Source organism: Amblyomma mixtum, chromosome 2, assembly GCF_055824585.1.
Source record: "Amblyomma mixtum isolate Tamu chromosome 2, ASM5582458v1, whole genome shotgun sequence".
Taxonomy (NCBI): domain Eukaryota; kingdom Metazoa; phylum Arthropoda; class Arachnida; order Ixodida; family Ixodidae; genus Amblyomma; species Amblyomma mixtum.
The window spans coordinates 172,279,035-172,305,188 of NC_143013.1; the positions used below are offsets into that span (position 1 = coordinate 172,279,035).

At 46.4% G+C, this 26,154-nt stretch overlaps 1 protein-coding gene across 2 annotated transcripts in view; it reads right to left on the reverse strand.

Moving 5' to 3' along the window:
* Positions 1-695: 695 nt before the first annotated feature.
* Positions 696-26,154, reverse strand: part of LOC149361624 (clathrin heavy chain 1-like) — a 28,243-nt gene continuing 2,784 nt past the window's right edge. For both annotated transcript variants that reach the window (XM_089572749.1, XM_089572748.1), the window contains exons 4-8: positions 24,145-24,297; positions 22,913-23,031; positions 17,005-17,298; positions 8,367-8,537; positions 696-1,309 (exon numbers count right to left, since the gene is read on the reverse strand). In XM_089572749.1, coding sequence (XP_089428875.1) covers positions 1,208-1,309; positions 8,367-8,537; positions 17,005-17,298; positions 22,913-23,031; positions 24,145-24,297 — 839 coding nt within the window. In that variant the 3' untranslated portion in view covers positions 696-1,207. The remainder of the gene's footprint in view (positions 1,310-8,366; positions 8,538-17,004; positions 17,299-22,912; positions 23,032-24,144; positions 24,298-26,154) is intronic.

Genomic DNA, 26,154 nt, shown 5'->3' on the forward strand with positions numbered 1-26,154 from the left:
GGGAGTTTCAATGCCCATTGAGGAGCTAAAAACAAGCAAGCTGGAACAATGTCAGCCTTAGCTGATTTTAACCTTAGAGTCAACCCAGCTATAACAAAACAAAACAAGACAGCACGAAATGCATTAAAGATAACCACAAGCTATACAAGATTTTCGCAGGATTTCCACTGCTCATTCAGAATCCACACGGTAAAGCATCAACTTTTTCCCCTCCCATAAGACAATGCAGTTTGATTGTGAAATAGAAATATGAACGGACCGAATCAACAGGCAAACTGTTTTGTTTCTAACTCGAAAAGGACGCCTGTGGCTGTTTAAGCGCAGTGCAAGAACAGAGCTTTACTGAAGAAGTAGCACAAGTGGCTTAGGCGCAAGCGGACTTTTCCTCAAGGGATCAAACAAGCTGCACCAGCATATGTCACAACCGGCAGGGAGCAGTGTGAAGCGCTGTGCGGCGACATCATGCTCATAAGAATTTTTGCTGAGCCACAATCGAAGTGATGCTGAAGGCAATTTTGCTCTTGGAACACTTAAGAGATACCTGGCAAAGTTTCTGTACTGGCTTTTACACTTGAAGGAGCAGGTCATGGAGTCTCATCAGGCCTCAAATGGTCATAGCATGATAAGAATGAGAGTGTTGCGAAGACACCTTTGAGTCAGCCATGCACAGCTGGTGACTTATCCAGATTCTGGTGTTTCCGACCAAAAGCTGTGGCATCAAGGACAAGCCGGTACATATCTTCAACATCCTAGGTAAAGGTGAGAAATGTCTAGTACGAAGGCAGCTAAAAAGAGACGCACACATTTGAGGCCTGTGCTTCAAGACATATATATAAGCAGGAAGATATGCCCTGAACCTTTTATCCTCAGCAAGTGATCGCTTTCAGCAAATATGCGCCTTACTCAGTCCGACTTATGTTGATACAATAGCGCCAACTCCATTACAAAAGTACTGTTACAACCACTAGGTGCAGCTTTGAGAATTGGACAGGCCTGCGCAACTAGGTGCATCGTTTAAAAAAAAAAAACGTAACAAAAAAGGAGAGCAACCTCTCAAGCTTGGAAAACAAGCACAGCAGGAACGCCCTAAGTACACACTCCACCCCTCTGTACAGCAACCTCGTTACGCTGACTAGACGGCATAAGAGCATTATATACTTTGACCATGGGCAGCACCAGTGCTGCTGCTGCTGCTGCAGCAGCGCCCTCAGGGCAGGGTCTGGCGGAGCCGAGTGGCGATGGCCGGCCGGTTCACCACCTCCACAATGCGCCGCAGGAGCGCCGCTTTCTTGATCTCCACCAGGAGAACCTGCAAAGTAAATAAAAACATCTCTTCAATCTCCCAGCAGAAGATGGACGGAGGTGCGAGAGGTTTTGGGGTGGGTAGCTCATAAGTAGAGCCCGGAAATTTAGGCACTAAAGAACCCCGGAATAGGCAGGCATCTAGGCTCTAAAAAATATTGAAATAGGTGCTATAAAGCAAAAATAGGCGCTTTGAATAATACTTTTTATTCATAAGTACAAGATTTGTAAGTAAAGCACGGAGCGTATACGTACACAGCCCTCAACTGAAGCAATAAAGAGCATTCTCAGGTTTCCAAACTTGAAGCTCCTTCGGTTTTTGCTAAGCACAGCTTTTTACTTTAAAAGGCTTCTTTTGGCATCACATGAAATTAGTGGCGCGAACCTAAAACATGAAAGTTGATAAAGGCTTAGGCCTTCAGGTGATGTGGCCGTATCGTCTCCGCATAGAGAGAAATTGTTTCTAGGCATCTATTTTTTTCTACCAATAGTTGCATCTTCATAGAAGCAGTAGTGCCCTTTCCTTCCAGTCGCCGAAGTGCTACTGGTACTTCTGCCACTACCTTCAACGATTCATCTATTGAGAGTCCAGCCTTTTCCAACTGTGTCACCCTTTCCGTCAATGTTCAGAAGATTGCACTAATGTATGTCAGGTCTCTTTCCAAACTCGCCTCTTGCTACACTTCGAGATAAACACTTCGTTACACTACGTTCAAGTTGCAATTCAAGAAAAACGTTCGGCGAAACCCGCGCCTTTCCTGACTGCATCGGCACACGCCTTACACCATACTTAGACAGATGTCTCAAAATTCAAAAACGGCACCGAGGACCGAAGTGCCGGATTTAGGCATTTATAAGCAAAAAGCACGATTAAATAGGTAGTATTTCCTAAAAAAATGAAAGATAGGCAGGCAAGAGCAAAAATCCCTCGTTTAGGCATTTATGGGCATGTTTAGGCAAATGCCTAAATTTCCAGGCCCTACTCATAACTAAGTAGGGGTTGGACATGTCGGTTTTCATTTTTGTTGCGGAAGCAACACTACTCTAGGTGTCAGCGATTTGGTGGAGCTCTGGATAGCCCCAATTGCGCATTCGCGAGGAACAAGTGACGTCACATGGCGCACATCTGGAGAGCAGCGCGGAGCCGCCGCCGACTCCTCCGCTGCGCAGGTGGCTCAGAGGTGCCGCTGCGACTGCCGCGCCTTCGCTTCCGCAATTCTACTCGGGATGGCCATTGGTCAAACTACAGCCAATTATTTTAATTTGGTGGACTTTATCAGTTTTTATTTCAGAATGCAAGTTTTTTGGATGATTTAATTCATCAATCCTGAGTGGTCAAAAGCCACTTGAAGTCCATCTCTGCGTTTTTATCAGCATGAACAGTTTGTTTACCCAATTAACATGGAAATGGTAGTATACTTGGAGCAGTACTTGTAGATAAAAGTGCTATCGTCATTTAATAGAGTAACTCAGGTTAAATGAGATAGCCAGCAGACAAAAACGGAAGTGCTTACTTCTAAAATCTAGGTTGCCATGTTATTGTTTGGTTGTCACGCTGGACGCACGTAAGGACGTGGCATCATGTGGTCTGCGTGTTGATGGCAGCAATGAAATTGCCACTCAATCGTTGCAGTAGCCAGAACACGATACTTTTTTGCAATGCTGATCCATGGTTTTGTGTCAGTGTCCCATTACGCAGTTGATTACCCCAACTTATCTGACTAATTGCGCTAAGCAGGCGACGATAGTGAACAAACCGTGCTTAGCTAACTAACAGGCGGCGAGGAGGTGGTGCTTCCCAGTTTGCAGAGGAGTGTGAACTACCGCAGCAATACATCAAATTGCACAACTGGGCTGCTTATCTAACAACACCATTGGTCACATCAGATTGCTGTTTCTCTACTTAGGTAATTATTAACTTTGACTGAGTGTATTTTGTTATCAACAGCCAGCTAGCTATCCCTCGCAAGTCAAGGATACTAATCTCTCTCGGTTTAAACCTAATTTTTAAAACTGAATTCAGTGTAGTTTTATCTTTTTTTTTCATGTTTAAACCAAAAAGTCCAACCCCTACTCATGAGTACCACCTCGTCTTCTTGATCATTGCAGTCAGCCAGAATATGTCCACCGCATGACGACAGCATCTCCCACTGATCTTTATTTAGACAGCAAGCATCCTAGCCTAGCAAATTTCCCGAATTCCATCTCCCCACCTGGATAAATTTCCCTTCCCATAGCATCTACTCTGTCATCCTGATGGGCTACAGGTTACTTACTCCCACGAGTGCCATCTAGCACCACGCAAAGAAACTTGGTCACATTACACTTGGTACCACTGCTCGCACTACGTAGTTCTCTTCGCAGGCTCTTGACACATCACCAAACATCTTAATCTTCTACACTGTGATGCCGATAACCCACAAAATTTACAAGTGCACTTCAAGTTAGCTAAATTTTGCTCTTGAAAAAGAGAATAGAAGATATGCTACATTTGAGAGAGAGAGCGAGAAATAACTTCAATGACCAAGGGATTTAGGATACGTAGGTCCCTGGGTCCTCGCACGACCCCACTGTACTATATGTTCATGAGTTCATGGAGTTCCATGATTTGGGCGGCCCAGTCAGGGTCAGTATTTCGTGCCTAAAGCACAAGGCCAATGGTTTGTCGACTTCCGTTGAAAAAAAAAAATGTTTAAAAGCTGAGGGAGTGGCTTTGAGGCACATTATACATAGTGTAAAAAGCTCCAGACTGAATTCGGCCAGCTGAGGTTCTTCAATGTGCACTAAGATGCGGCTGCCAAAGCCAGGACTAAACCCATGACCCCATGTCGAGTGGCAGAAGTCTGCAGAAACTAAGCCACCACGGTGGAAGTGTTTAAAAGTTGCATTTACAGAACTGCACAGGCACTGTATGCAGTCTGGACAGTCACACGTCTGTTTTACGTGTATTGGACAAGCACGGCACATTTGTCTGTGTGCAACTGCCGCTACTGCAGATTCAGTGATGTGATTGGCTGAAGCCATTTTGGAGCAGCTTTTTGGAGCAGCCAAATGGGAATTTTGGAGCAGGGAAACAAGCTTTTGGAGCAGCTCAAGGCTCATTGCAAGTGAAAAAATTGACTTTGCGAGAAGTAAAATAGTAAAATAAGGAGGAAACCTTTGGGAACAAAAAGGTGCTGTTCAATAGGATGTTAGGGGCATTTCGATGCGAGCAAAAAGCAAAAACACCCGTGTACTAAGATTTAGGTGCACATTAAAGAACCCCAGGTGGTCCAATTCTGGAGTCCCCCGCTACGGCGTGCCTCATAATCAGATCGTGGTTTTGGCAATAATTTAATTAAATTAGAGGCAATTGTGAAACATCATATGTTGGCCCAAATAACTAATTTTAGAACTTCAGTGTCATGTAAATTTTTATGCGACCAAGTATAGATCAGCGCTGTGTTATAGCCGCCAAGCACCTATAGGACAGCAGTTATAAATGGACAACAAGGAATTCACTGGAACTTTTATTTAAATATGACTAGAATGCAGATCACAAGCTTACAGAAAAACAATGAAATAACACTATCAACGTTTCGAACTGAATAATAATTATGTACACGACAGCACAACTTTTCGGCTTCTTGGCCTATCAAAAAGCAGTGGACCTATTCTGTGCCTTTTTTCTGTGAGCAACATCATTCAGTCTTTAACTGCAAAATACTGCCCAGTTGGCTGCCTTAGGCGACATTTTGTCAACAGCAGCTGAAAGCCTTGCTTTTCCTTCAGCAAGCATGGCCTGCCCACTTTCCATATCACCAAAATTCTTCATCTTTATGCCATTGTTGATGAGCAGCTCTGCATTCACCAGCATTTTCTTTGCTGTTTCTACTTCCAGCTTGAGGGTTTTGTCAGCATCACTTGGTGTCATCTTCGGCACATTGGCACGCTGCCGTTTGGCAGCCTGCTCTTCTTCAGCTGCCAAACGTTCTCTGTACCTTTTGCTTGCCCCTCGCACTGCTCTGACAACATCAGGCGTAACATCAAAGTGAAAATACGCGTTTGGCGCAGCTTTGGCGCACAATAACAAAAATGTAGCAGGATGTAGCAGGTTTTGCCTTTTGGCGCACATCGGCGCAATTGGCGCAGCTATCACATCACTGCAGATTACCACTCCAGCAACGAACATCCATTATGTGCCTACGCTGTAATCACTGGTTTGTTCTTGTGCCTTTATCTAATTTTACGCTATGCTACTTCAGGGCTTGTATTCCTTCAGGTGTCCACCAAATCCACATATTGAAGGATGCGGCTTAAGAGGGGAAGCTGGTCTTAGAAAAAAAATTTTTGTTAATGAAGTCACAATAATGGAATCTTCAACAAACATCTATTTTTGCATGCTGATTCCAAACAAGTAATTTAATTTTATGCAAAACAAGTCCTTGTGTACTTATACAATATACTATGTAACTTTTTGACAGTTACCAGATGGCTGCAAACCAGATCTCGCAAAATGAGTTTATCCGGCAATTTGATTGTGGCGGCCTATTGTATCCGTCTGGTCAATTTGCAAAATTAATCACCACACTGGAAGACTCATTCACTATTTCTTTTAGCACTAGACAGATTAGTGCAGCAAGTATGTCTGATTTTGCTTCCTTTCTGCGTGGTATTTTCCTTCCAATGGCTGGTTGTCCTGCCCATGATAGTGATGTCTCCCTTCGAATTGTTAAGTTTTATGTGCTCCTCAGGTTCCGATTCTACACGAAATCTTTGAACAAAGACAGGAGCTCCCAGCGAGAATGACTGAAGCACCTTAAGCTGAGGAGGTGCAAACGAGTGTGGTGTATGTAGCCTGCCAAGGCTCTGCTTTGCATGCTGTGTCATGTTTGGAACTTGAATAAATAAATGTCAGCACATTGACCCCGTTGTTTTCGCTCAATGCGCGAACTTTCTAAAACAATTAAAATGTCCTGGATGTGAGTTTCAAAACACCGCAGGCTTCAAACAACTGCCTCCACGCAACGAATTCACCAGCTTGTGTGTATAGGATCGGAAACAGGAGATCCAGCAAGCACACACTGAATGTGACCTGTACTTTGGTTAGACCAAAAAGGTCTGCAGTATCATGCAAATAAATTAATAAAATAAATAACAGCCGTTAAAGCGTGCACCGAACAAGATTTTTGTTGTTGGTATTATCTGTTTCCCACCGCTCCGCACTTCACGAAACAACGCATTATTGTTGAAATGTTGTACCTGCTTAGGGAAATGTGCTATCAGCAGCCAGCAAACATCTCAAAAATGCACCATTCAGTACTTATACAATGTACCGCGGCAACGCAGCAGAGCAGTCATCGCGAAAAGAGCCCCTGCTCCGCCGCCGCACGACACACTGCCCCAGGTTCTAGAGCACTGTACTTCTGTCAAGGGAAGTTTTGATCAATAAAAAGGTTTTCAGAGTCTTTAGCGCAATTTTTTCTAAAACCAACAATTTTGGAGGCTTGTGTACCCTTTTCTCGTAAACTACGAAGCAGAAGCAAACAAAATTTGTCACAGATGTTAATTAATGGCATTTACATAACTGGAGCCACAATCAATAGCCAAGATACACTGAAGTTTTTCTGACTAAAAAGAAACATTCATATGTGGCATTTTTATTTCATCGTCAAAGATAAAAAAAAAAATACAAATCTTGTTTTTGTTGAAAGTGCAAAATTTTAGTTTCAATTGTGTAAAGTGTTGGCTGCTTGTTTCGTACAAAATTGTAACATTCTGCGTACAGCAGATTTTAAGAAAAAGGTACATCAGTAGAAAAAAAGAAACGTTGGAACAACTTTTGAGCTCTCATGCAAGCTGTCTATCTTTAAGATTCCTTGCAAATTTTATGGCCCTAACTTTCGTTACAACTGCCGTACAGCCAATTTATGAAACTCATTTTCAAAGTCTCAGCCCACCTTGAATGGCGTCATGCTATTCTAAAGCCTACTATGCACATTTCTCTCACTTGCATCCAGGTGCTTCTTCCGTTCTTCCAGCACACTGAAATGCACTGCTCATAGTGCGTGCGGTGAAGCATCCTCAAAACACAAAGGGGCTGTTTGTGAAGGGGCGCTACTGCGTTACACTGTGAAAAGGGCCGCAGAGGCTTTTATGATTTTGGAGAAATTCTTCGACATTTCCGACAGTGCGCGCAAAGCGGTTGCTGAAACCGCGCAAATTTTTCCCGGTCCTCTGAAGGCCATTTAACGGGATTTTACTGTCAAAACAGCCAGCCCAAAAACAGAAGTAAACAATTTTAATGGTGTTTCTAGACTTGCAAGCAACATACATACAAATGTCCTGTGCATATTCACAAAATGTCAGCACCAGTACACAATGCCACGCGATGCAGCAGTTAAGCTGAGACAGGCTCACAAAAAACATGTTGGACGGTCCCCTTTTCAAACAGTGCCTGTGAATTGCCGGATGAAAAAGTGCATTCCATGTGCACCTGCCGGGCTTGCGATACCTTTCGATGTTTTCACCGAGCTGGAGCACCACGGACTGATACGAGCAAACTAACATGCCTCCGGGAAGGACCGGTCACCTTTGCAACTGTCTCGATGCAAAGCTCTGCTGGAAAGGGGTGTGGGAATGAAGTTCGACCAATTGATCGAACGGCACAAACCAATTTTAAATAAACTTGTTGAAAGTCAGCGCTCGTTGTGTGTTCATGTTCTATGTGTCCCGTCTGTGCTTTTGAGCTGTTACTTGAAGTTGAAGAAAAAAAAAACTCTTTTGCTCCCAGCAGTCATCATCATCATCATCATGATCATCAGCCTGACTACGCCTACTGCAGGGCAAAAGCCTCTCCCATGTCTCTCCAATTAACCCTGTCCTCCGCCAGTTGCGGCCACCGTATTCCTGCAAATTTCTTAATCTCATCCGCCCACCTAACTTTCTGCCGCCCCCTGCTAGGTTCAAGAGGAAGAAGCGGGCTTGGGCAGGGCGCGTAATGCGAAGGCAAGATAAGCGCTCGTCCTTAAGGGTAACGGAGTGGACTCCCAGCAGTACCTGTACTCAAGACCAAGGTGGCTCACCTGGCCGTTGCGTGAGACAACCATGAGTCCGCAGGTGGGGGTGATGGAGGCAGCAAAGGTGATGTCCGGGCACACAACGTGCAGGCAGAGAGGCGTCACCGTCTCCAGGTCGCACAGGTGCACCACGCCACACTTGGTGAGCACGTACACCAGTCCCTGGCTGCTGGACACCTGCCAAGGGGGCGACCAAGGAAGCTCATCCACCGCTACACTGGGGCTTGACACAGGCAGAGACATTTGTATACAGGCCATTTGGTAGACTCTGAAAAGTCGTGCAGCAGCAACAAGTAATGCAGCGACATCGTGGCTGATAATTTTTATGTGGTAGCAAGAGAGCTCCAACTCCCCTGCCCACCGACGGTGTCACACCTTGCCTCCAGCCCTCTGGTAGGCGACATGGGTGGTACACCCGGCCAAATCTTTAACTGGCTCGGGTGTCGCATCACTAAATGCACCCTGTAAGAGATTGCTTTTGGCTAAACCGCTACCATATTCATGCTGTAATTTGACGCGTGAGATGGCATTTCACGGTTCCTTTTTGTTCATTTTATACTGAGTGGAGTACTTGCGTGTTTAGATCATATTACCACAAATATTCATTGTCTGCCAATACGAAGAGCCGAAACAAGCAGTATACGCAGCAGTGGTTCTGGTCCATATGGCCTCCTCCTCTGGGTAAACTACCACTCCTTTCATGGCGGACAAGTCGTTTAGCCAGAGTAAGTGCAAATGTGCCACCAGAACCCTTGCTGCGTATACCGCTTGTTTCGTCTCTTCGTAGTGGCAGACAATGAACATTTCTGATGACTTTGATCTGCACATGCAAGTACTGCACTCAAACATTATGTGGACAAAAAAGAACCACGAAATGCCATTTCATGCGTCAAATTACAGCATGAACATGCCAGCGGTGTAGCCGAAAAGAACCGTTTACAAGGTGCATATAGTGATGCAACACCTGAGCCAGTTAAAGATTTGGCCGGGTGTACATGGAAAAGTCAGCTGCGACCTGCCACCTACCACAATTGGCAGGTGGCAAAGTGGAGGGAGAGAGAAATCCCCCTCTCCGCTTGCGTGGTATGCATGGTCGTGCATGGCAGCTCAGAACAAGATTCTTACGCTATCACACTGTCACAGCCAACGGTAATTGGGTGTCCTCCAAGTTTTTGTTTTATCATTACCTTCAGGTGCTGTGTCCACATATGCGGACGCACCCTGAACACTATCAAATCTCACCTTGTAGAAGGCATGATTTCCTTGCATGCGGATGCCATAATATGCTCTGAAGACTGAAAATTCTTGTGTTGAAAGATATCGAGATGCATGGAAAATGAATCAGAAATTCGTATTAAAAAAAAAAAAAAACTGGAGGGGACACTTAAGCTCCACCTTGAGGGTATGATGCAATAGCGTAATGGGTTAATTGCCATATACATATGCAGAACTGGTCACCCTACATTCATAGACCCTTGGGAGTCCTCATACCACTCCTGGCACAGTGGTGCAGCGCTTAAAGGGGTGGAGACACCAAATTTTGAAGCTATAAAAAGCCTGCTATGGGATTCCTATGTATGCAAGGGCACTCACAGCCAGGTGTTGGACGCAACAAACGTTTAAAAAATATTTTTATTCGGTTCCAAAGATTACCTAAATGCTCACTCTCACGATCTAGACCCATCGCTAGTGCCATCAACCATGACGTCACAAGGGGTGTAGAAAAATTAAAGTTTTAGTGACGTCATACCAAAACACAGTGACATACGATGAGCGGGGCACAGCCGCGTGAGCGCAGTTGACGCACCAGCGAGCCGTGTTTGCTGCTAACCGCCACTCGCTCGGGGCGCCGTTGCAAACAGCGGCGCAACGTCCGATTGCAGCTCGTCATGGAGGAAGAAAAAACTAGGAGGGAGCATGTCGTCACAGTCTTGAAGCCTAGTCATAAAAAATATAGTGGAAAGCATCATGGGAAATAGGCCCTCACGTGACAAGGCAGCGGTGGCTCTTAGCCGGATTTCGGTTTCGGTTTCGCTCTCTCGCTCTACGAGCAATTGCGCGACCATCTGTTTGTGTTCACTGACGGCTTCGTGGTGAGCACAAACTGCTCGCTCGCCGCAGCGGCCACCATCCCCGAGCGGCGCGTGCGCTGACTGCGGCGCAGTGGAAACATTGGAGCATATGTTCCTTCGCTGTGCCGCTTCTGGAGTGCCGCGCCACGAGATGCTCGCGGCCTACAGGGCGCTGGGAATCATCCCGGACAGTCTCGAAGCGCTCCTGCGGCCGCGCGGCAGTGCGCGCATCCGTGACAGAACAATGGTGAGCCTCTGTGCGTTCATCGAGCAGGCGGACTTGACTTCCCGCTTGCTCTTCACCATGTAGTGCACGTGTGACACGAACGCTCCGTGGGTGCTACCTCGGACGGTATACGCGGCCGGGCGCCCCACCCCAGCCGCTAGTGCAGTGTGCCGCGCGCGCGATTAGTCCAAGACAGGACGCTACGTGCGCGCGGCTATGTGGTACAGTCTTTGTCAAAAGTAACCAGGCTGCACGTTTCTCTTCTCAGTTGTATATTAAAGCTATTATACCAGCCCTCAAGCTCTAAATCTCTGTATGGTAAGAAGAGCCCCTGTTGTCACCTTCAAAGAACTTTTTGATCTTTAGGGAAGCCGTGAGGGCTCTGTTATATGAATGGGAAGCAAACCATAGAGCCTGGTTACTTTTGACAAAGACTGTACATACAGTTTACTTCTTTTTGTAGTGATTGAGCGCAGTGGCCGGGAGACCCCGCGCAGGGGCAGACGTAAAGCCGCCGGCGCTCTCTCTCGACAGCGAGAGAGAGAAATACTTCACTGCTGCATTTCACGTCGGAACCGCGTAAGTGCGCGAGCGTATTCGGAGCGGAGAACGGCGGGCCCATGGACGGGCCGAAGTCCGCCTGCCCGAGAAATAGAATCTTGCGCAGCGCGCCGGAGCGCTCGTTAAACACGTCTGCCAGCCATGAGTGCTCTGGAAGCCACTGCGCCCTTTTTAAGAGGCTCGTTTTCTTCGCCTACTCTCAAGTTCTCCGCTCATAGCTTGCGCTGAAATAAACGCTCCATATGTGTGTATAACGACGAAAGGAATTCCTCTCCATTCTCTTTATGAACAAAGTTGAACAGTGACGAGGTCGCGGCCGCACCCTTTGAAGAAAAGTTTACCTGCAGTTTTCTATAGTGCTCCCAAAAACTAAAGAGTATAATCAACAGAAGTGTTGAGACGCGGAGCCTTCAGACAACCTCGAGCTCAGTACGCATTCCGCCAAAGCTGTAACACAGGCGCTGTGCTTCTGCGCTACATTGGCGCACGGACGTTCACTAAAAAGCACCGCTGGTTGGCAGTCTGGTAACTGTGGAGGGCCTATTTCCCAAGAGCCAGTGCGCAAAAGGGCCCTCGGCAGCGGCGTCAGAGGAGGATGGCTTGCAGAGGCTGAGCGCACTCTCTCCTAGTTTTTTTTTCCTCCATGCAGCTCGTTGCCTGCGTCCGGCCTGCTGGATGTCAACGGCGGGCCGCTCGCGGCAACAACAACGACAGGAAGCGGCAGCGTCATGATGACATAGGGCGCACTCCTTGGAGCCGGGCGGCCTGCGCCAGTCTTCGTGCCAAACGCCGGCATCTGAAGAATGAGATAGTATTGTTTGTTCACGTTCATAGCAAACCCTGGGATACATGAATATCAAAAATGCATCGTTTCTGACGATCGTTGGCAAATACCGAGTTCCTGGTAGAAGTGATGACTGCGATGCAAGCAAATTTCATCCCATAGCCGGTTTTGTGCTGCTGCTACCTGGTGCGGTTCGCCTGCCGTCTGCTAGCTCTGTTGCTGAAGACGTAGTAGAAATCGAACATATCTTTTATTATGGGACGAGTTCACAGTAAAGGGGTGCCGAGCGGAGCACGTTTCTGAGCGCTGGCCAGTCCCGAAGCGCCCTCAGCTATGGAGTCGATGCGAAAGCAGCTAGACCTAGCGACGACTAGGGCAGTCTGGGACCAGCGCGCAGGTCCTCAGCCGGCGTTGCCGCAGGCTGTGTCGCTGCCGAAAGATCCACTTTTAGCACAGTCATGCTGTCGTATCTCGAATCTAGAAAGCATCCTTTCTGGTAGCATGGCTGTTTTGTATTTTCTTGTGGGGACGTGAAGTACGCCGAGTCTGCCGGCCGGTAGGTCAGCCCGGATACCGTCTGCCGACGTCATAAACGCGAGCTAAAGAGTGTTCTTGACGTAAATAATAAACCATGGGACAAGAAATGTGAAAAAAAGTGTCATTTTTGAGGATCGCTGACCAATACTGAGCTGCTGGTAGAGGTAACAACTGTGATATGAGCAAATTTCTTGCCACAACCGCGCCTAGCAGCTGCCGCTGGTGCGACGTTGGGGTCCGGCTCGCCTGGCGCCCGCTAGCTCCGCTGCCGAAGGCGTCGAGGAGATTGACCATACTATTATTTTATTGTGAGATGATTCTGTTAACACTAGAGCTATTTGTGAAAAGTAGGCCTTTTATTATAGCTCAGGCGACTTCTGAAGCGCCGGCCGCCTGCTAAACAGGCTATAGGCCTAGCGACGACCACGGCAGCCAGGCAGCAGCAGAGCTCGTCGCCCGGAGCGCCCGCGAGCGGTGCCGTTGCCGAAAGCTCCCAACATAAGCAGACATGCTTTGTCACTGCTCGAGTATAGCTGGCAGTTCTGATAACAAGGCGATCTTGTCTTTTCCTGTGATATTTGTACACCATCCCAAGCAGCACTCAGGTACTGCTGCACGGCAGCGAAGTGTGACACCGGTTGTGGGCGCAGCTTGGGTAAAGCGGCGCAGCGATGCTTACTGGCATTTTGCAAAGTGTTTCGCATCCTCACGCGAACCCGCGAACCCGCGAAGGCGATATTAGCGTGCGAACAAAAAAAAAGTCGATGTCCTCACTCATTGGAATCAGATCTGTCAGAATCCGAGCTGCTGGGACAAGACATGCAGTTGTTTGTTTTCATGCGCTGGTTAGCACGTGTGTGAGAAAGCAGACGATGCAGCAGTAGGTGCGTCACAACTTTTGTGGGCCCACGTGACCAAGCGATGTAGTTGATCTTCCCCCTCTGTGACGTCACTGTACAACTCGGCGTTCCGAAACCGAAAATCGTTCACCTAAAAATGCTATAATAAATTATTCACTGTGAATATATGAATCTTTGAGTGTGTATCATGCTTCCTGGAGCCATAAGAAACGTTTGAAACTAAGAACGCACGAACCACAAATTTGGTGTCTCCACCCCTTTAAGCAATGCACCACTGCCCTGCGATGGCAGGTGCTCCCAGCGGTGGGCCTTGTGCGGCCCCGGTTGCTCTTCCCAAGCGACCAATCGTTAATTTCACTGCCACCTGCCACGGTGGGCAGTTTGACACTACCCGGTGGGCAGGTTGTGATGATACCACAAGGTCACACAACTTAGGTTGGATGGATGGGTTGGATGATAATGGCTTTACCCTTTGTATCGGGTGGCAGCTTTCGCCACCTAGCCTATACTTCCCCCATTGTTAATTGATTTTTTCCCTTTCTTTCCCTTTCGCTCTTACAATGCCTAGTCTGTCTATGCTTTTCCCCTCCAAATTCATCCCTCCCTTGATTTCCGCCACCAATCCTCCAACCTCCCCTTCGTCAATGTCACGCCTTTCCCATCCACTCGCCCGTCCTCCCCAGCAAATCCCAGCGCTATCTCTATGGCCGTTGCTGCCCCCTCTGGAAGGGCTGGGCGGATTTCTGCGGACCTCAGAACCAAGTGCTCTATGGTCTCCGTTTCCGTTTTACAAGCAGAGCACAAAATATCCACTTCTTCAAATTTGGACCTATACGTTTTTGTTCTCAGAGTCCCTGTCCTAGCCTCAAAAAGCAGTGAATTGCCCCGCGAATTATCGAATAATCGCTCTTTTTTGATGTCTTGTTTTCGTGTCCTATATATGCCTAGCGCCGATTTTTCCTGCATTCTTTCTTTCCGTCTCCTTTACCTCTACTTTCACGTTAGTATTTTGTTGTGTCCCATCCCTCACCTGTAAATACTTAGCTCTTAGCTTTTGGGTTCTATTTGTCCATTTTGTGTTAACACTTTTCATGTATAGATATACTACCTGACCTACCTGCCCCCTAGGTTGCTTGCTCTCTGGAGACCACCTGCCAGAGCCATGCCCGTGATTTCTCACTAACAACGCCGACAATGCCAACACCGGATTTTCTGGTGAGTGGAGCCTTCAATGCTATTGCATTAAAACAGATGGCTCCATGTTTTACAGTAGCTATGGTACGGCTCCAGTGAGACTCAATTTTTGTGCGCTTGTTTTGCAAGCATGAACACTTTAAAGTGCATAAAATGCTTTGATTTCCTTACTAACTCATTATGACAGGAATGCGTCAAGAGAAGTACAACTGAGACATTGAAAATAGTGTGGAGTCACCATATAGATATGTGAGGATCTGTCACAATTTGCATAACTACTTATCAGGGAAGGCTGCAATTTTTACTGTGCAATCCTGGCATGCTCCTAACAAAAATTCGAAATTAAGAAAATTTTCCACCAACTGGAACATAATTTGTGCCTGAAGGGCTTATGAGCTAGCTTAGGCCTCGCTTACCCCAGAGGTAGCGCATCGTCAGCCCCGTACAGGTGTCACAAACCGAGAATTTTAGCTACTATGACAGGTATAGGAAAAGATGAGAAAGAGGTCGCCTGCGTAACAACCTCGCGGCACCAAACAGATGCAAGTCAAAAGTGAGACAAGCACAGACATGCACGCGTGCGTGCGTGCATTTATGGGTTTTTGGCAGTTAACGTGCCAAAGCGACTCAGGCTATGAGGCATGCCGTAGTGAAGGGTTCTGGAAATTTCGACCACCTGGGGTTCTTTAACGTGCACTGACATCGCACAGCACACGGGCCTCTAGAATTTCGCCGCCAACGAAATTTGAGCACCGCAGCTGGAATCGAACCTGCGTCTTTCGGGTCAGCAGCTGAGCGCCACAACCACTTAGCCACCACGGTACTGCTGTGTGGGCGTGTGTTCCTCTTCTATTGTGCGCAACTATTCTAAGTTGATCTATCATGATCTCTGAACTAGGCATGAACCCTTCCACAACCTTTTGCATGGCAGTGTATTATTTGCCATTGCTACGTTGTGCCGCAGCTCAGTCACCATTGACTGCTGACCGTGATCCAAAGAATATCAGGGACTATCCAAAGAAAGCGCTGGTCAATGAGAAAAATGTGTAAAGAATGTGGACATTATTGCCAGAGGCACAACTCGGCAAAGTCTTGGGCAGGCAGGGCAGAAATGGGCTAGTTGGCCCTGTTTCGTTCTTTCTTTGTTCTCGTTTGCAGCAGTATTCCTTTTTTATGATCTTGAGCAGGCAAGTTTGTAATCTCGTTATTGTTGCAGGGTTTGGACTAGCCTGCCAGTGCCCTACCTAGATGGCAGAAGACAGGCTGAGCATGCAGTTTGCCAAGCGTGACAGACCACAGGCACTTCCAGAGAAGAGAGGTGCTTGAACATGCAAAGACCATGTTTCCTCCCAAAGCAAGTGCCGTGGGTTAAAAAAAGCAGTTGATGCAGACTAAGTGGTGGCTTGAGAAAGTGTGAAGACAAGAATCAGTGCGCAGTGGCTCCAACACTGCTCAACTACACTCACCACTTATTTCAAGGAGCTAATTATATTATTACAAGGTAGTGAACAAACACTTTTGACGACTTGCAACCAATTTGAAATATGCCTGGTGGTTGGTTCCGTTGCTGCCCCCTCAGCAAAACACCATGAACAAAGCTTGCATTCCAGATAAGTGTCTACAATCCTATCGTGCACACAACAGGACGTCAGAGTTTTCCCCTCTCTAGTTAATGGGAATGGTGCAGAGTAGACAAGGCACAAAGATGAGAACACACCCCTGAGGTGCGCAGTCTCTTCTTTCTATGTCCCCATTAAAGGGAAATTGCATAGGTTTCAGAAATCAACGAGCTTAAGAGGACTGAATGCATGAAACCTGCAGGTAAAGCATGCGAAGTCTTGTTGCGCTAGCACCTGAAATAGTAAAGCAATCGCCAATTAAAATCCCGATGCCCTTCAAGCTTCTCCGCAGCGCACAAAGCCATTTGGGGGGGGGGCGCATGATGACATCATCGAAGGTATCGGTACACTTCCAACGCACAAACACCTGCTTTGAAGGAAAAAACCAATGCCACTGAAGGTAAATCCTGCCGAGATTTGTTTGGTAGCGTCCAACGAGTCAGGGCAGGGTGTGGCTGACGACAGTGGTAATTTGAAATCATACCTTCCGTGACGTCACGCTGAACTTCTCTGCACTCCTACGGTGCATTGAGGAGAATTGTGAAATTCAATCGTCGGTTATGTCACTACTTTAAATGCTAGTGCAAAAACACTTGGCATGCTTTACGCACAGCCTATATAGATTTGAACCCTTGAACATTGCCAAATTCTCAAAAAAGTGGTGCAGTTGCCCTTTAACTATGCTCTCAAGCTAGCAAATCGCCAGACTTGTAATCGTTTCCCCTTTCCATGTACATTTTGGATTCGTTTCTGCGATACACCCACCCGCGGACTAGCCCCACCGGTAGTACCTGCAGAGAGACGGGGAAGTCAAACTTGTCGAGTGGGTCGAAGAACTCCAGTGTCTCGGCGATGGGCCCCCGGAGGGCGCCACCCGTGGCCGGGGGCGGCCCCAGCTCGGTCAGGTGCAGGCGACCCTCGGGCCGCTGCCCCGCAGGGCCTCGGTCGGCCAGCAGCAGCAGCTGCGACGGATACAGCTGCCCTGTGAACTGGTGCCGACACAGCTGGACGCACTGGCCGGGCAACAGCTGGCCCACCCGCCGCTCCACACTGTACAGCTGCACCAGCCCTGACACCACCTGCTCCTGCAAACCAACATCATCCCCGTCAGTTCGATGAATGTCATCATCATCATCAGCCTGACTACGCCCACTACAGGGCAAAGGCCTCTCCCCGGTCTCTCCAACTGACCCTGTCCTTCGCCAGTTATGGCCACCGCATTCCCGTAAATTTTTTAATCTCATCCGCCCACCTAACTTTCTGCCGCCACTGCTATGCTTGCCTTCTCGGAATCCACTCCGTTACTCTTTAAGGACCAGCGGTTATCTTGCCTTCGCATTACATGCCCTGCCCAAGCCCACTTCTTCCTCTTGATTTCAACTAGGATGTCATTAACCCGTCTTTGTTCCCTCACCCCCTCCGCCCACTTCCGATCTCTTAACCATACACCTGTCACTTTTCTTTCCATGTGGAAGCGAAGAAAAGCCAGAGATCATACCAGCTGCAAAAGTTCGCTTCAAAGCATGGCTATTCTCTGTGGCCACATCATAGAACTAGGTTAGAGAGTGGAGGCACCAGCTAGGAACAGTTAACAAAACTGTCCCCAGTTGTCTCCATTAACTTTAGCAGTGCTAAAATGTGCTCCGAGTCTCAGCGTTTAGTTCACCAGTTGAACGTAAATGCCAATGAAAATGTTGGCACTGCATCTGTTTCACTGATTTTTCCCAGGCACCACTGCACTTACCAACCATCAATTGCAGTTGTTAACTACAAGAGTTTATTATTTTACTGCCTAGAGATACTATTACGACAGTCAGTTCACCTCTGAGACACAATCAGACCATTGTATTTTATTAATAATATATGGGTCCTATGGGGAGGTCTGCACCAGGTGTGGTCAAAGAGGTGTGGGTAAAAGCCACTTTGACACAAGTGGACATCTAATTTTGGCAATGTACTGAAAGTTTCTTGTGCTCCTGATGACAATCTTTAATGGCAGAAGAGCACCTTGGTCAAAGAGAACAGCGGCTAACATGTTTCTGGTATTGGTGTGCGAATATTTGAAATTGTGCATAGTTTACGGATAGTACGGCAAAACCTCGTTGATATGTTTTTAAAAAAGTAGCGGGAAAAAACTGATTATCCTAGAAAATGTACGATCTGAACTGCCTAATTTTGATAAATTTAACTGTGGAATCAGGTACAAAGACCTTTACTGACAATTTCACTTCATAAAAATGTTGATTAGCATTTCTTGGCACAAGATTTCAACTGATCCTTTTCTAGTGCTTGCATAATTCAGTCTGCTTTTGTGCTGTCTTCAGCGCGGAAGGAACTTCGTCGCGAGAACCTCCCATTCAGCACATTTGTACGTTTGAGCACGTGCGGTTGATCTATAAACATATTATACTGTTACGAAGAAGACGACCACCAATACCGACCACAACAATACGGCCACAATTGGTGGAAATTATGAACATAGTAGCCAGGAAAGCGTGTTATCCGGGAACGTATTAACCAGGAGAAATATAGTGTAACTTCATGGGACATTTTTAATGCCCACGATTTTCAGCGTACGAATAAAGAAACAGTATGAACCGGCAATGTACCAACCAGGTTTTACTGCATTTGCTAATCTATTAGCACTGCACTTTTACTATTCGAAGAATTGAAACCTCATAACTATTCAGAAATCATGAACTCACATATTCTTCTGAACTCGCAGCCAAACATTGTAGCACTTCCAAATGGTATTCAGTGTGGTTACAGTTTATTGCACTAATCCAAATGACTTATTCTTTCCTAGTAAAATCAACTGCCAGCATGCTGCAAAAGTACACACGCATTGATGCGTGCGAATAAAACCCTGAATAAAGCCTTGAATAAAACCAACGCGCTGACAGTCACCGAGAACGGCCACGGCGTGACCACTGTGTGCTCTTGGATCACACCATGACTGGCTTTTAATGTGCCAATGAAAAATGCGAAAGGGCACCAGTGCTGCTATCGTTTCGATGTGCGGCGGGCATGGAATGGGACTTGCAGTAGCACCAACCCACATGCATTGTTTCATGGTAACCGCTTTCATCCCGCAAAATTTTCATCTTTTATAAACTAGAAACTGCGTATTTTAAGTGGACAACAGAAGCAATGCCCTTGAAATCAGCCTGTGCAACTGCATGGCTGCACCTAGCACAGCACAGCCCACGAGCTCTCTCCCTGGAGTAGTGTCACTTTTGCACCCTAGGTCACTGGTTTGCAACAGCATTTAGCTCATCGCACGGCTTGCAGCACAGTGAGAACAATACATAAAGGTTAAAGCAGCTACGTCTCATTGAAAATGCTGCGTCTGCTACGGCATTCCGTATCCAGCATTCTATATCTTCAAGTGTCAAGAGGGACAGTTGATGGGCTGGTCCCGCTTGCATTATATTAGGCTGCTCTTCGTCCATTTCGCGAGCTGTCATGTTGTATTCTGCCGGCAATGCAGTCTGCTGTGCTCATCCGACAGAAACCTCTAACATCACTCTGCTGATTGTGAGTTGAAGTAGCTAGGATATAAAATTCACGTTCGACATGCGCTGGAGAACAGGCACTTTTAGTTGGGCATACGCAGTGACTCTGCAAGTAACGAATGCACATGCGCAGAACACTGTGCATCTTTTCACATCCTGCAGGCGTACGCACACTACAAACCACAGCGCATGCGCTGTGGGCACGTTATGGATGCACTGACAATATGGCGGCGCCCTGTTAGCCTGCTTCAGATAAAGACATGTTGCCACTGCATTCTTCGACGTGATAGCTCGCTCCAGATGGTAGTGGATCACTATTTTGTACACCCTCGCCGCACACAGGAGCATAAGGGACAACTAGCCCCTGTTTTTCAGATACTAATTTAGGGATTTTTAAGCTCTTAGGCCTAACTGAATGCAGTGTGTTTTCCTCGTAGCAGTGATACCTGGCGAAGCAGTTCTCTAGCTTTTAGTCAGTTGCTACATTTTCTTCTATTTGCATAGTTTCTCTTCTTGGAACAACAAAAAAAAAAGGCTCGCAATTAACGCACTTTTGTTATAAATAATTACGGAAGAAAATTCTTCAGCACAGCGCTGATGTGCTTTCACATCTTGTCACTCGATGGTGCCACTGTTTACAAGTGGACTTGAGGGGCACTACGGCACGGCAAACTAAAAGTGTCGTGTTTGCGCCCTTTACAGCGTGCGCAAAGCAGTGGGCGATGCGTACGCCCAACTAAAAGTACCTAATGGGAATTAGGCAGCACGAGACGGTTTGACGCAAGTGAAAAAACTATTCAAGACTAGCACGGAGCAGCAAAAGCACTAAATCGAAGCCAAACAAAAGGCAGACCGCAGAAAGAAGACATGCTAGCTAGAGCTCTAAGATCATCAGTGCATGGCAGCTGCCGCAAGCAGATATTTTAAAGGGACAGTGAGGAGAGCTCTATTAATATTTTTTTTATAGCAAAATCCGATAGTTCGGCATTTCACGGCTTTGTTGCCACTTGGCCAGCAGCAAAAGATGCATTTATTCTTAAGAAATTTCAATTCGAAGTTGAAAAAGTTTTCCCGCCGCTGATTCAAACTTGGGACTCTCTTATGATGACACAGGACTAAGTGATGTGAAACATGACATGAAACATGATGTGCATATGACGTAACGCAGACTCCGTGATTTCTGGCGGCTAGTGGTGCGGCCTAGCAGCAGCTGAAATGAAAGCTACCGCCGGCTGCACGTTGAAGGCATCTATCAGCTATTGCGGCCGTCGCTACCGTCGCTTCGTTTACATTTGCACCGGCATTTTGTTAGCGTTATGATGGATCCCGTTCTCGAAGTCGTCAACGAAGTTCTCGCAAATAGAAACCTAGAGCATACCATGTACCTTGTTACCGTTAGCGGAGTACTGGAAGCCCGCCTACCGCTGGTGAGCAGGCGCTGATTGGTCTCGATGCCGCAGGCGCGCATGTAGATGCCGGGTACGTGGCGCCGTCTGGCGACGTCAAGGAGATTTGCGCATACATTGGCTGCGCGCGGGCTCCTGGAACTCAGGTACTGGTAACGGGAGCACGGTACACAGTATGCTAAAAGTGCCTAATAACTTCGGCCTGCACTTCAGCGACCTCAGCCCGCAGAGCGTCAAGTAGTTGGAAGGTTACTACCACAACCGGGAACGTTTCGCCGGGCGAGGGTACATGGCGAGCGTACGAAGACTCAAGGTGCTTTTTGCACTGCAAACTGACTTGTACGACCACCGAAAATCGTGCCATCATAGTTTTTCATTGACCGTGGCAATCATCTGAGCAACTTTAACAGGCTCCTTCAAAAGTTAACTAGCATTTGGAGTGGCATTTGGAGTTCCTCTGCTGTTCCGTGCTTGTAAATCGAGGTGCGTTAGAAACGAAATCACGCGGGCATGCAGAGCGCATAGACGCGAAGCGCCATGATATACCGAAACTCATCTGGCCGCCTGTGGCGCCGCTAAGTATTGATTTTCTTCGCTTACAACATTCAGGTTGTCTTTTGTCGGTCTTCCTTTTGTGATAAAAGCGCACTATTGGTTTCAAAACAAAACTTACTTCAGTATTCAACTGCGCAACCTTCGTTTGTCAGCCTCAGTGATTCGTGGCTTCTCGTACTTGCGAGTTTGGCCTGTGGCGGCGATACCTGTATTTTGGTTCTTGCTCTTTTCTACGTTACAAGAGCTTTGTTGTCAGTATTAGTGGAGTTTTTGTAATCAGGAGCGGGTAATTTATCGATAGAAGCCATCTTCAATTTCTCCTCAGTGTCCCTTTAACTACACTTTCTAACAAAGGGATCCTCAGCACGTTTCTATAGTGCTTACCAAATGAAGAGGTGCATCTTATACTCTGATTAGACTTATGTGTGTTTTTATTTTAGAAAAACTGCCATTTGCAGGGGAGTGTCACTTATACACTGGAAGATATAGCACATTAAACAGTTCACAAAGTAATATTTATTCAGCAGTATTTATTCAGGCTGCCAGATATAAACAAGCCAACCCTACCAACACTGCTTTTGTTGCATGCCATGCCCACGATCGGCTGTATAGCTTTGAGTTTAGCTCGTCTCAGCCTCTTGGCATGCTTTGAGGCAACCAAGATTAAGAATACCCCCAGATTGCTGCAATGACAGCAGCCATGAACACGACAAAAATGTTTACTGATTTGCAGCAGCCTCATCAATAAAAAATGAATGCTTCTGAAGCAAGTGACGTCACTGCCCATCTTCGCCCTGTCATTGTTGTCTGAGGATAGCACCCAATGGTAAAGTACTATTTGAATAGCTTTTTCTGAACAAACTTTCAATTAAGAACAGCACTTATTTGAACATGCAACTGTTGCTTTATAACTGCTTCCTTTCATTTTCTTTCCTTCAATGAGGATGATGTGGCCGTATCATTTGGAATGACTGAGCATTGCACAGAAGCTCAGATGTTGCTGCAACTAGTGCCACCTATTGGACTGTGTGCTCACTACTCAATGAACACTGAAATTCACAGTCTGGCAGTGCAGCATCAAAATGTCACCCCCCCACCCCCAAGGAATGTTATGCACTTATTTTGCAAAGCCAAGACCATTCTTCCTCATAATTTCTGGTAACACAGCCCAGCTAAGACTTGGCCCAGAACGGTGACAAAGAGAAGCATTGCTGAATACTCACTTCTTGAAAGAGCCCCGTGACTGCCAGCCACTTGAGACCTGGGTCCGCAATGTAGCTCACCAGTTCTGTGTTGCGTATGCGCTCATGAAGCGTGAACATGAACACTGGCTGTGTTGGGGCTGGAATCCGGAGACAAAGCAAATTTCACCGTATCACAAGCAGGCCTCATGCACCCACACATAGAGCCAGGAGTTATGCAGAAACTGCTAAAGTGACTAGTTTTTCTCACAGCCTGCAGTTGTGGCCTGTAAAGGCCATAGCAACCATGACCGTTACTCAAATTGTCATTGAAATGGTTGATTTTTAAGTAGGACATGGGCTTGTTTAACAGGTATACAGTAGATTACTGTTAAGACAAACATGGTTAAGAAGAATTCCCGGATAAGGCGAACTATTTGAGAATACTTGGAAGGTCTCCCACAGACCCAATGTTAAAAAAACGCTTTAAGACGAACTGCTTCGTGTGTCCTTCAGTTAACCCTTTCAGGCGCCATTTTTTGTTTTCGACTGAAATCCATTATTTTTTCACCTAAGTAGTATATTCAGGTCTCAAGAAAAGGAATTTGTTAGTTTTTGAATGTGAAAGACCAGCACGTTAGTTCTTACAACGATGTGGAGAATTTCATACAAAGTGTCAGATTTGTTAGGAACAGTAACAATGAAATGTTCTCGTGCGTCAGGTAAGCACCCTAGGGATCATGGAATCACTTTGTGTTTCGAAGATGCCCATTACCCTCGAAACTAAGCAAAAATCGTCGATGTTTTCAGTCGCGGCAAAGTCTTTCTGCATAAGAACGGTGGACAAAGTGCTACCTAGCTCACTGTTATGTGAAATATTACTTACTGCGTTCGCTACATGGTACAAAAAAAAGCAACTTATTTGCAACAAGAAGGGTGCTCAATTTGACTGAAATAATGAAATCACTGTTAAGTGCCCCATTTTCTCAGAAAAAGCTGTAAGTTTGCCGCTCACACAATTGTGTACAAAGCGCCTGAAAGGGTTAAGACAAACATTCTTCGGTTACGACGAACAGAGGCAGGAGCACCACGATGGTTAGCTGCCATCACATCGTTTTGTCATTTGCATTCTGAGTGATGGTAAATGCATGCATAGTCGCGGCACGGGTCTCTGGACAAACCCACCATTGGTTTCTATTGTGAACATTAGTATGTTAACATTCCCTGGCCTCACACTTTATGCCCCAACACCTGGCCTCGCATCAATGACTCACCAGAGGAGCAGTCCCAGTGGAAGACAGCGTCTCTGGTGACTAGGCCCAGTGTGGACGGGCTGACCCAGGACCAGTAGACCAGCTCCCGTTCCAGGCGGCTCTTGTGCAGCAGCTTCTTGGTGCGTGTGCTGTACAGGTACAGCGCTGACTGGTCTGCGCCAAAGCCATGACATGGGAAGCAGTGCAGACGGCACAGCTCAGTGGTTCGTACAGAACGCAGGCAGAAAGGGCCACAGACTGAACTCAAAGCTTTGCACTGAGCAAGCGGTATAGACACGGAGGAGATTTCAAAGGGAGATGGTCCAGATGCACTGACTCAACAGGGGACATGATGTGCTAGAGGTTTTCACCAGAAATCTGAATAGAAAAAGAAGAAACTGTCCCCACTGCAAGTGCACTTGATGTGCTCTTTCTTTTTTTGCTTCACTTGCAAATTAATGTTCTGAAGAAACCAAAAAAGGTCCAGGTCTTTTTCAAATGGCAAGTAAAAGGCAAAGTATTCAATTTTTACCATAATTACTCTTCGTTATGCTCGATACTTTAACGAGACAGTTAAAAACTTTCTAAGCAAAGTCCTGTAGTATGTAGATGTGTTCTCACATCTAGGTATCACAATATGAAATGCAGAATACCTATAGTAAGGAAGAAAACATTGCGACAAATTGACGGTTACTATGTATTGAGAGCATTTATGAACTTTGGAAAAAGAGAAACACATTTGTAATCACTGCGTTGATACTGCTTTCTTAAAGCTAAAAAAGAACAAAAATGGTACCTTTCCCCAATGTAGGCTTGAATAGAGGTGCACACTACAAGAGCAAAAGGACACGATTTTCTAAAATTGTTTGCGGTTCTGATAGTGCACACAACGGCCTCTTCTCGCCCTCTTCGTGCGATTTCCTTGTTTTTAAGCCCAAGTCAAGAGGAATAAAAATTTTCACTTTATATTGACTTCTTCTTATTTTCTCTCTTTGGCCTCTTTACCTCGTGCCTTGCGCTAAGCTCCGGTCAGGTGCCAATGCCTGCTGCACTAGTTATTTTTGTTGCCCTTTTTGCTAGTCTCTGATGTTTTTGTCTTCATTGATATGCCTTGCAGACATGATATTGTTCTGTGCTTGGTGTACCAGTACCAAGACCCTGTGGTTGTTTCTGGGCACCAGAAATAAAGGCCAATCAATTGACTGATTACTACAGGCATACAAAATGCAATAAAATGCAATGCATTCATTTTCATAGCTTTAATGTTACAAGTAAGTGGTATCACTCAACCATCCACTATCCGTGAACAAATAAAAACTGAAACGCTCCTGCTTTTTTCCAGATGGGTCCTGCAACAATGAAAAGTGCAGAAAAGCTGTCAATTTTCGTTTATGGTACTTTAGTAATTCTGTGCTTCATTTTTCTGCACAAAAGGATAGAAAGTAAACACGCATTGTGAGGTTTCACATTTTTTTCATTCAGCGCAAAACTAAAGCAATTTCTGCTTAATTCATTAAACACCTAGGGAATACACGTACACTCAGGTGACTTCAGAAGTACAAGAGGCGAATGATTTTTGTTTTGATACCAACACAGACAATTACATAGGTACCCAAACCGATTTGAATTTTGTGCATACAGCTCACAACAGATCTGAGTACCACTAAGGTATGGTGGCAACCTTGTAGAGGAGACATCACAAAAACAGCCCTTGAAGAGACTAACAATGCTATCTGACAACAGCATGTCTGGTGATAAGAACAGTGCAGTGCCTCTGTGCACTGGGGCCTTATCCACCAGCCTGCTGCTTCGCGGACAGTTCAGAGCAAGAGTCATGAGGTGCCCCTTCAACGGCCAAGTCACTTCTGAGTGTGCACAGTCTGTGATGAAAGCGCAGTAGCCCACAGTCGAATGGGTGCTAAACCAGCAACTCTTTTCCATCACACAGCTGCACGCCTCAGACGGGAGGCCAAAGCAGCCCGTCAGCAATTAAGAAATGACACACATGCATGCATTGCAACACCGAACATG